The following is a 12409-nucleotide window of genomic DNA, read 5'->3' on the forward strand; positions in this document are numbered from 1 at the left end:
GATTTAATTTACGTACGAAAAAAATACCGTATATTTTTTAAATAAAATTGTAATTTATAATAAACTGACTGATTTGTAAATATTTTTTTTTCAGTAAAAATGTAAAAAATTAACTACATAATAATATGATCCATATTTTTCTTATCTGCGTTTCATATAATATAATTTATCAAGTACCTACAATATATACCTATATAATGAGCAACACACACATAATATGATTAAATATTTACCGTGTTAATAATAACAATGATTGATATTATATTATATATATATTATTATTATAAAATGAATAGAAAACACGAAAAACGTTTTTAATAAACCCAACATGCATGCAGTTAAAATAAATATAAAATAAACATATAAATAGCAGACGCATCCCGTTTGCCAAAGAGAATATAAATCGTTTGAAGCTCTACCAATATATAAAATATGTAAAGAAACAGCACAAAGAATACAAAAAAATATGACGGAAAAAAATAACAATAAGAATAATAACATCAAAACAATACCTATAATGATAAAAAAAAAACAATAAATAAAACGACACACAAATTCCACACGTTTATCATGTAATATATTTTTTAATGTCGTTACGTACCACCTAGATTACAATCACCAATCACAGTATATGACGTTTCTATACAATATATATATATATCTCACATAAAATAATTTATGCAATTATTACAATATAATGTAATAATATTATGGCATGCTAAACATTGTGTATTTGAATAATGCAATTCGTTGTATGCGCTTTGCGGGGGACGACACACGCGAGAATCGCAATAATGAACACACCGCGACGTGCACAGTATATAGTTTACTACACATTTACACTATATTGGTGAACGACTTGTGGTTTATGTTTACTACGGACGTGGCGATTTTTTTTATGCCAAACCGTTCGTTCGTTAAGGTAACGTTGGCGTTAATTAGAAACGGTAAATAACGCGATACCGTGGTACTACTGCTGATAAACACACCGTCGAAACACGGTATAGGTAGGTACCTGCGAGGGCGCACGATCTCTTTTGGAATATACGATTAAGCTGTACCTATACTAATTGGTTGCTATGCGATATTGTACAGTCGAAAACGTACTTATTAGTTGTTTGTATTGCGACTGCTTGGAAAATAAACGGAAACGTTTTAAAAGATTATATAGAGAAAAAAAAGTTTCAACGGTTTTTGCGCGTTTTCTCAAAGTAAAAACGTAACTGTATATTATTATATATTATACATATACTTACATTAATTAAAAACGAAAGTTTTAACTTTTAATTAAATCGTACATGGAAACGTTTTTAATTAGGAGCATATTATTATTGTACCTATACTATATGCTTAAACGAACTGCGATGCTCCGCGGACATCCGTCTCCACTTTATATATTATATACGCAGTGTTCGAGATCGTAAATATATTATATAAATACGAGACGAGAGTACAAACGTTTTAGAATCGCAGATTCAGTGAGACATCACCGCAGCGCAAACTGTTCATTTCGTTATCGCGTACAAGTGAAATATTATATTGTTTTGTTTTTTAAATATTCATTTATCATAATTATTACTATCATCGGGTACTCACCAGTCGCAGTCTTGAAGACGAGTTCTGACTGTACGCTAAATCCAATTTCGTTGTGGGCTCTGACTTCCACTCTGTAAAACGTGTTAGCGTTTAGATTGTCCATCAAAAACGCTGTCTTGTCTGGAGACTTGAGGTCCTCGCTCCGGCACGATTCTATTCTGGTTACCCACATCGTGTTTACCTTGTCGGCCTGAAACACGAAACAGCAGAGGGTGACGAAACGACGACGAAAAAAATAATGGTTCGTTTGGGTAGTATTAAAAGTATATCGTTTTACGACCGAAAAAAACGTATGTAGGTCAAGCGTATTCTATACAACCAAAAAAGAAACAGTGAAAATAATAAATGAGCAGAATGGAGTGACACAGCTAGGGATCGTATCCCGCAAAATGATTGTGTTCATGGAGTGCTCATCGATACTTTCAAATAATAATAACCAATTGACTACTAGAATCTGTTTCTGATATAAAATTAAAATGTATAATATGCTGTCGAATATAAAAGAAAAAAAAACTTAAAAATGATAGTAATAAAAAGGCAATTAAAAGGGTTGATTTCCATGTGATGACTTGTAATTTATTTCTTTTAATATTACCAAGAACGTTAATATACTTATCGAGATAATGAGTGGTTAGCCTTTATTACAATAACCCTGCAGCAACATAAAAGAGTGGGTCGTCGTATCAAATTATAGCTAACTTATGTCAACCAGGGGTGATGTAGGTACACATTTTCATTTTCCAATTTAAATTTACAAATTATTAGAAATTAAACAAGTAAAGTTATTGATAGATTTTTTTTACCTTTTTAAAATCTGGGGGATGCTAAATGTAACGGACCTACGCCATGTTTATGACTATGTAATATATATACATTAATTACTTACTACGCAATAACGAACGTTGTACAGGTTTATGGGCTCCCCGTTGTCGGCCGGGATCTTCCAGTTCACTTCGTAGCTGTTGCCGTACGGCGAGTTGATATAATCATCGGTGTACACGTCCTTGTTGACCAATATTTTTGGTTCCTCAGGAGCGCTTCTTTTGGGCATGGTGCGCTGTTCCGGGGTACTCCAGTCGCTGGTGCCCACGTCATTGATGGCGGCGAACCTGAACATATAGGTCCTGTGCGCTTCCAGGTTTTCCAGTATGTAAGGCGTGTCTAATTCAACGAGTATAAAATATGTTATTTTTCCGTACACATTTATCAGAAGAGTTTTTACAATATATATTATGGGCAATAAGAAAAACCGATGACAAAATTAATTAGTGTAATATTATGACATTATAATATATAATCAGTTCCAAATTTTTCACTATCTGGTGCATTTGACACCTGTAGGCACATGCGTTTTCCTATAGTTTCCCATACAGATAGTACTAAAATTGGGGAACGAGGTGGCCGAGCGGTCTAAAGCGTCGGTTGCCGGCGCTGCCGTCGCTGGTTCGATCCACGGCCACTGGGCGGCATTTTTCTTCGGGCAAGTCACGGTGTCCGGAGAACAAGTGCCGCCATTCCCCACCCGGGCATGATACCTACGCAGATACCTACGGGTCCCAATTCAAAAATTCTGCCACAACAAACACACACGTGTTCCTCCCCCTACCAACAAAAAACCTACAAACAAAAAAACAAAAATAGCTAATGGCCTAAGTTGCCGGGCTTAAGCTCAATAAAAAAAAAAAAAGTACTTAAATTGGTTTTTATACGAATTGCATTTTCAAATAAGATTGAACCATTCAAACAATTATTATAATATTAATTTAAATACCAATTCATCCCTACTGTTAATAAAATATATAATATTATGAATAAATATAACATTGTTTTATAAATTATGTTCAACAAAGGTGCCTATACAATTAAAATGTAAGCATATAAGCATAAAGCAACTGCTTTGACCGTACTTATAATTACGAGACACGTATGACCTGTGGTAAAGGTTGCATATATATTATGTGCCGTGTATGTGCCGGGTCATGACTTAAGTTATTTTGTAAGAATTGCGGCAAGGACAATTTGTTATTTTCACGTTGTCTATATATAATACAATATTGTTTTACGCGCCGTTTCGAATTAAACATAATATTATAAAATTACGATCGTCGAAATGATGTTATTATTGCGGAAAACTCGACCGCGCTCCCTTCCTCAAGTCAGCTTGGGAGAAGCTTGGGATAGCTCCCCTTCCCACCCAGACAGACCATTTAGCCTATTCGAGCTATGAATTGCGTGTTGCAATAAGTACTTACCCACTGGCCAAGATTTGTTGCGACCTTCATCCCATGACTGCTTTACCTCCTTGTACTGGACGGCATAGGCTTTGACTTTGATACCACCCGTGTCTGTCGGACCCACGAAACCGAACGAAATCGTCGTAGCTGAAAAAGACACATCATAGATCAGTAAACATGAAATCGGTATTATCAGGTAACTGGCAGGGCGAGCTTTCGGGCGAACGTTTACTGAGTATAATTAATACGTTAAGAGGACGCGGCGCCAAACACGCATCCATATAAATTGTTGTTAAACACAGTTATGTAAACACGAGTTTAAGTGGTTACTCAGGTATTACATTCTTTATAAGTTATAGCCAAGCAACCAAATTGTCACGAGGACATTTTGACTGTTCGATATAGTTTTTGTTTTATGGATTTAACTTGTAGGATAAAAAAAAGTTACTATTGTTTTAAATCCATTATTTTTATATTTTTCAAACTTGAACAACTTTTTTCACGTTATAGCAGCCACAGTAAATATTGAAAAAAAAAAACGAAAATGTTATTGCACAGTCAAAGTTTCCTTCCTAAGGCCTGAAATGTAACAATTTGGTTTCATATATTTTGGTTTTGTATATAGCTTGTTTGTTTTTTTCCCGCACTAGTACGTTTTCTTATAAATATTATTTTGTGATCACGCAACAATACTAACAATTAATGTTTAAAGGAATACCGCACTTGTTAAATTGTGGGTACCCGTATTCATTTAATCCTGTTAAAATATGGAATAAAAATATGACAAGACAACGAAATAAATATCTACAAATAAATTGATGCCAACACAATTTCCAAACTGCCTGTCATTAAGTAAAATGAAGCATCTCCTAATTGTAAAATATATGAAGTGAAAACCCTGATGTTAATTTTTATGATAATGTAAATTATTTTTGTTTTTGTCCTCTCAAATAAATCAATAACTGTTTTTGTTCAAAACAAAATCACTGGTTTTATGAATTTAAAATTATCAGAGTTATAATAATATGACGCGGGAATTATTAATCTTCACATTACTTTGGGTTGAATAAACCACAAAACATGTATTTTTACATTAAAAAATGTGCATTGTACTTGAAATATGCTAAGTAAAAGAATGCATCATTTATATCAATATTATTTCATGGACAGCGCAATATTTATCGAATTTGTTAAAGAACGCTACAAAATAGTCATACCAATGAATACCTATTATAAATTCTTTTGAAATGTCGTTAAAATTGCATGTACATTTTTCAGGCCAGTTAAAAAGTGCCAAGATGGTTGCAGGAGTGATTATAAATTCCACCGATTTTATACCTTTTTATATGTAAACATTCCTCTGTCACGATTCTTTAGCACCTAAAAAAACATGTTAACACCACCGGTACATAAACGCCAGCTCAAATTTATTTTTTTTCTCAACAGTTTAATATTTATTGTTTGTATTTTAAAATGTTAAGTTACCTACAAGTTACAACTAAATTTTGTTAAAATGACACGTCGTTTACCTTTCCACTTTAATGACAAAATTAATTACACGGAGCATTCAATATGTGACTAACTAGCATTTTAGTTGCTTGAATGATTGATTTTTTTATTATTATCATAATATGAACATTGAACGTACTACTATAATAGTATATTAGTTAAGTTGATGTTCCAATAATCTGCGAAGAAAAAGCGTATAATATGTAATACTATAAGTTTATACATATTATAATATTATGCATAGGCGGAAATTCAATAAAATGTCAGGGGGAGGACTAACATTTTTAACGTCAATGTGAGCGAGGGAGGACTACAAAAATAAAAAGCTGTCTGTGTTTGAGGGGGCTAATGGAATATTTGGGAGGGCTAAGCCACCCCTTCCTCAGATTTCTGCCAATGACAACTATACACACCTGATCAATAATCATAGTTGGATACAATTAATTGTACGTATACTACATATAATAAGGATCGATCGGACAGATACGCCGTGGGACTTACCGGTGACGACGTCGAACTTGGCCTGAGACACTTTGGACGGCCGGTGCGCTTCCCGGAGAGTGATTTCAGCTTTGTTCTCGCCGTGAATGTTTTTTGTCAAGCACGAGTACACGCCGTAGTAGCGCTGATCGACCGGTGTCACCAGCAGGTTGCTGTAAGGGCCCTTTCCGAACTTTTGCACATTGATGTCGTCCTCCACTATATGATTGTTCAGAAGCCACGTGATGGAAGCGTTCGGCAGCGATTCGGACACGCACGACAGGTTCACAGGCATCCGGTTCCACGTCCACACCTCCTTAACCATGTTGCTGGCGTACACAGGCGGGAACTCGACGGTCAGATGACCGTTTTTCGTCCCTTCGCCGCCCTGAGACGAGATAAAAACGTTTTTTTTTTTTTTATTTCTTTCAAAATAAATAAATTGAATGTTTAATGTAATAGTGAAACGTCATTACAGGTGCAGATAATGCTCACTTTAATTTTATCTTTTATAACAACAATGTTATGCAAATTCTGACTTATGAAATTGTCTATAGAATAGCATTACGTCTTAAAGACCAAATTATTTTATAATATTTAATAAAATTAGATTGTTGATAATATATCCTGTGGCAATATAAACTTCTTTTTTTCAAACGTGAACCATTATTTACTAAAAATCATTATAAGCAGATGATTTCTTTTTAATTTTGATATGAATATAAATCAAAATTCAAACTAGTAGTTTCCAAGTTATTTATTTGTGTATAAAATATATTGTATATGATAATAGGTTTAAATATATGGGAGACTAAATGATGATTTAATCAATAATAATTTTAGTAATTGTTTATGAAAAATAATATATCAACATTTTATAATTTGTGAACATGTTCTGACTGTAGTATAAGGACTAGACTAAATATTTCATCTATTCGATATTTTATGTAAAACTACGTTTAAATATTATAATATACTTATTACAGTATGCATAAAGTTGTATAACTCAGAATCTACTCGTTCAAATTATAACTTGCAGTTAAAAACCATTTTCTTTGCACATTCCGTGAAAGACGATAATAAATATATTCCTGATAAATAAAAATATTGTATCGACAAAGGACACTCCTTGGAATTGAACAAATATAACTGTTAGAAAATATTATCTTTAAGTACCTAGTATATACTCGAAAATTCCAGCAATCAGAATAAATAAAATAAAATAAATAAATTCATTATTATTTATTAAAGGAAAAACGAGGGTATGCATATTAGTTATTGTGAATCAGACTGTTATGGTTATAATATTACAGTTATAGTCAATGACGGTATATACAATTTTTTGACAAGAGTGGTGTGAAGAGGGGGGCGTTACGAAGATGATTTTGTACAATGACAGTCACCCGTGCCCCACCCCCATTTTATCATCAAAACTGATTCCTTTTTCAAAGTTGCAAAAAAAAAACACACACACACACACACACACACACACACACACACACACACACACACACACACACACACACACACACATACCTAATATCAGATAGTCTAAAGTCATGGGCGGCGAGTTTACTAAATGTCACGGGTCACTTCGATCGCTTCTATAACACAGCAGTGTTCGAAACTAGGGTGGCGGTTTACAATCGTTCTATATTATATAATATTAATTATAGTTCTATGCGGTCGCATAAACAAGCATATTATATTGAATATTCAGATATCGATCAGTTCGCCTTCGACTATAAGTGTTTGTGTTTGTGTGTTTCTTATCTCTTGTATATATTATACGGGGTGATCCATTTAACGTAAGACACGCACTCATTATTTCAGAAGACACGACATTTTATACTCCAAAGCAGAATATTATTCTGAGAATTTAGATCTATTAAAATTAAATTTTGGACAAATAATATATCAGTTATACTAATAAGAATTTAAAGATTAGATAGGCGGAGTAATCAACCGACATTGTACAGTGTGACTCTGCTGTACCACTTCACTCCGCTCATCTAAACACTTGTATTTACTAGTATAATAATACTTATAATAATCCATAAGCTACTCATCCAAAATTCGATTTGTATATTAAGTAGGTACATCGAAGTACTTTAAAAAATATTCCGCTTAGAAATACAAAGTTAAAAATGTATGTTGTCATTTAAAAAAGTAAAAATTTGAAAAACGATAACGATAAAAAAATTAGTACAAACTCAAAATTTTTTCCCAAACATATTTTTTTTAACGACCTAAAATTATAAATATTTTTTCAAAAACGATAATATAGTTCTTGAAATAATTAATATCTTGCGTCAAATGGAACACCCGGTGTGTGTGTGTATATATATATATATATAACCACCGACCATATTAGACATGTTATTACAGTTTAATGGCTTTTGGGTCGTCGGATTCGTTTAGCAGATGGAAATTTTAATAATTGACATGCCACCGCCGGCAAAGGCCGCGGCTCCTCCGTAATGGCCGAACCGTAGGTTAAGTACCTATACCTATTATAGTAAATAACAATAATTCAAAAGTCGCATATAGTACGTACCTTGTTCGACGCGATGCACGTGTACAGTCCATCGTCGGATCGGTTCAGGTGTTTAATCACAAGAGTGGCCATTGCCAAGTCCCCCACGGTGTCGTGCTCCACGCTAATGCGATAATCTTCGATTCCCGATTTTATGACGATGTTCGTGCCCACTCTCCTGTAATTATATAGCACAAAGTTTGGGTTAGCAATATTGTTATTATAATATATAATACGCATACACCGCTGTTATATAGCGGTATTATACCGTTTCAGCCGGTATTATTATTATTCGTTATAGTAAATTATTATATACCGTCACCACAATGCCCTTTAGAGAATATATAGAACAGACATATTACGTATTCATTAAAAATACACGATATATACCTATACCATAATCATCAAAATGATATCGATAGAGATAAAAACTTTTTTTTTATTTACGACGCATATTATATTTACGAAGACATATTTAGACGCGTCCGTGTCTTCTTTGTATATTATATTATTATTCAGTGTTTGTATACAACGCATATATTATATTATTATTACGCTTCGATCGGTCTTTAATAACTATCGGCATGTCTCAAAATGTATTGATTTTTATACAATGTATATAATATTATATCGTATATACCTCTGCAATAGCAGACTCGAAGTAGTTAAAAATTCCGATGTGCCCGAATAAAAAAGTGAAACGGCAGTATAAGTATATAATATAATATATACTGCTACAGCAATGACTACTTTATCTTTTGGCTTATTTCCGTGGTACAGCATTTTATATTTTTCCCCCCTCAAACTTTAAATGGTTATAGTTTATAAATCTGTTTTTATTATTTTTTTTTTTTTTAAATTGGGTTGTGACACATTCATAATGTAAAAAATGGACGCTCTATTTGAAAAAAAAAAAAATGTTTTTTGTTTTGTTTTAAATTTACAGCAACATCAAAATGTAAAAGTTTCTTGTTTATTGCGCGATTTACAAGCAAAGTATTACCGAGTTAATCTTAGCTACGTTATTTATTCTAAAAGTTATGATCAAATTAAATTAAATTATAACTGTATTTAAAGACATTAATATAAACACGCTGAAGCGCGTCTTGTAGTTGTAGGTATACCTACGAATTTTTTTTTTTGTTTAATGAATGTTTGATGTATGTTTTGATCGCGATTAGATTCGGAGTATCTATACCTACGTTGGCGAAATCACAATACAGTTTTGTTCTTTGTTTGTTATGGAATACATTTTTTTTTCAACCTTGTGAAAATGTCATTAAAATTGTACAATATGAAATATTATCTGAAATAAACACGTGTACACTATTACATTTAATTATCGATATCATGATTTAGTAGTTTTAATGGGATAAATACCGACCATTTTTTGTGACGAAAACATGACTACTATAATATATATTATATTGTGTATCGCACCAAAAAAACTATAGTGGCGATAAATAAATAATATGAAAACATTATTGGAATTTTTTATATGAATGTTTGTTTAGATTAATCAACCGAGTTAGGTACTTTGTCCAACTTTCCTTCTTCTTTTCCACTTAAATTTGATTTTAAAATGTAAAATTCGAAGAACGTCTTTAAACATTAATCGTAATATACGGAATCGAAAATAAATGGGATGGTTGACCTCAAGTAAACTTTATAAAAACTTTAAACATGTTTCTATATTTTTTATCGGATTTTAATATTTTTGTTGGTAAGATGGACCAAAACATGTTTTTTAGTAAAAATATTACTATTGCGTCGACCTTGGTGACGTGTGTGCACGACTCAATAGGTTTATCTATATCTTTTACATTACTGTCACACATATATTGACATACTGTTAATAGGTACATAATAAATACACATTATAATATAAAATGTTAGTACTGTATATGATGTTAATAGAATATTATTCATCCTGGATGTAATTTTCACTGAACGGTACAGGTATAATTTTCGAGACCGAATAAAATACTAAGAGATGCAATAGTATCTACCTATACAGAGTGTAACCGGAAGACCAGACAAAAAAAAACGATGCTACTTAAACATATGACAAAAAATGCAAAAATTATATGGTCAAGAAATATACTAGGTACTCATGTCAGGAAATTCCCAAAAATAGTATTTTGAAAAAAATTATTACAATCTATAATAATTTACTCAAAAAAATATTGATATTTTAAAAATTCTAAAAAATAAACTACTTAACGTAATTAAATGGTTTACCGTTTAATTTTATCTTACAATCAGATAAAAATTGGATATTTTGATTTTTTTTATAATATTATATACGTGTAGTGCAAGTGAATATAAATCATATAGGTATATAAAAAAAAACATTTAAAAATATCGATTAAATCGAAAGTTATTTCATCTGCCAGGTCATCATGTTACAATCCTATATACATGTAGGGATAATACCGAGCAACTATAATATTTTAACAATAATTTCTTATTAAATATAACATATAATGTGCGCGCATATATTTTATAGGTATAATAGTACCTATTGTAATCATCATTCATCTACGCGTAATTGCATTACATTGCAACGATCTTTAAAACACATTATAACACATTTTCCTCAAAGTGCCCGAACGTTTCATAATAGCGTTTCGCTCATTGTAACAACCTAATTAAAAACTTTAACGATTAATATTATTATTATTTTACTGATTATTCGAAACGCAGTATACGGAGATCGCTTATTGTGTAACGTGTATAATACCCAGCGAAGTCGGTAGCGTTTCCGATGTTTTCAGACGGGAAATTACTTGTTGTGGTCGTCGAAGTTCTCGCGTACACCGTTAAACTTAGGTACAACCCCCGCAGCAGTGGCGTACTAACTAGTAATTAAAACAGTCAAAAGTTCCAACTAACCGTATAATATTCTCGAATTGTAATCGAATTAAACGAACACGCACACCTACGTGCGACTTGACCATAATATAAAACGTCTCCAGGTATATAATTGGTATACGGTATGGACGTATTAATATAGTAAGTTAATCACGATGATTATTTTCTCGGTTATAGTCGACCGCCAAACAAAACATAATAATAACGCATAGGCCGCGGCTGGATCGCGATATCTTAATAATATATTAACGTGGCGATATTATTATACTACGGTTGTGGTATAAGGTAAAAAGAATAATTATTATCAAAGGTATTGTATTAACAGCACTGTTCGTGAGTATACCTAGGTATGTTTTTATTTTGGTTTCTGGTTATTCGCACGCGGCCGTTCGTTGGCGGGGCGATTTCGCGAAATGCCTACAACGCGTGCACACAGAACGAAATATTAAATCTGAACACGACAAAAACACAATAATATTATTTTAAACGGATACGTTTGCTATTTTACTGCGAAAAACTATACAAACGACGTAGGTATGTGTATAAAGTGAACCGATTACGAGTAAAAGAAAACGCACACGAGTCGTATAGAAAAACTATGAAAAAGGGGACTTCGAAGGGGAGGGGTGTTGCGGTGTATTTATTTCGGTTGTTTGCAGTGGACGTTCGGAATCACGTGCGTATATTATAACGTTATAATATTATATATAGAAACCAGACAACCGTGAAATGAAAAATCTATAGAACAGGACGATTTTTATTCACCAACATGGCCGGTATAAATACCAGCACAAAGGCTTAGGGCCTATTATTATGCGATTGCGTAACCACTCCAAAGTCTGTCGCTAATAATAAAGTCTATATTTTAAAAATACCTAGCAAAATGCTATGACGTATGTACGTATATATGTATTGAACTTAAACACTCATAGATGCATTTTTCAAATAGTTCACAATATGAAATTATTGTAGTTGACATGAGGACGTCTCGGCGGTGTTTTTTTTAAGAGGAATATTAATACGAACATTTTAACAATTAATATTATCATCCCAATAATTTTAAATTAAATTAAATTTCAGAAAATTATTGCTGATGTTACATGTTGGTCACGTAATCCAAAATAACTGTATAATGGTAAATTATTTTAAAGAATGGCCTCACGCACGTCCATAATTTGTT

The 12409-nt window shown here is 32.4% G+C and overlaps 1 protein-coding gene across 3 annotated transcripts in view; it reads right to left on the minus strand.

The window, feature by feature from the left end:
* Positions 1-12409, minus strand: part of LOC100160689 (fasciclin-2) — a 170644-nt gene that overhangs the window by 23894 nt on the left and 134341 nt on the right. For all 3 annotated transcript variants that reach the window (XM_008191810.3, XM_001943521.5, XM_008191811.3), the window contains exons 6-10: positions 8377-8533; positions 5841-6207; positions 3849-3977; positions 2483-2757; positions 1597-1786 (exon numbers count right to left, since the gene is read on the minus strand). In XM_008191810.3, the coding sequence (XP_008190032.1) occupies positions 1597-1786; positions 2483-2757; positions 3849-3977; positions 5841-6207; positions 8377-8533 (1118 nt within the window). The remainder of the gene's footprint in view (positions 1-1596; positions 1787-2482; positions 2758-3848; positions 3978-5840; positions 6208-8376; positions 8534-12409) is intronic.

The sequence above is a fragment of the Acyrthosiphon pisum genome, chromosome A3, assembly GCF_005508785.2.
Source record: "Acyrthosiphon pisum isolate AL4f chromosome A3, pea_aphid_22Mar2018_4r6ur, whole genome shotgun sequence".
Taxonomy (NCBI): domain Eukaryota; kingdom Metazoa; phylum Arthropoda; class Insecta; order Hemiptera; family Aphididae; genus Acyrthosiphon; species Acyrthosiphon pisum.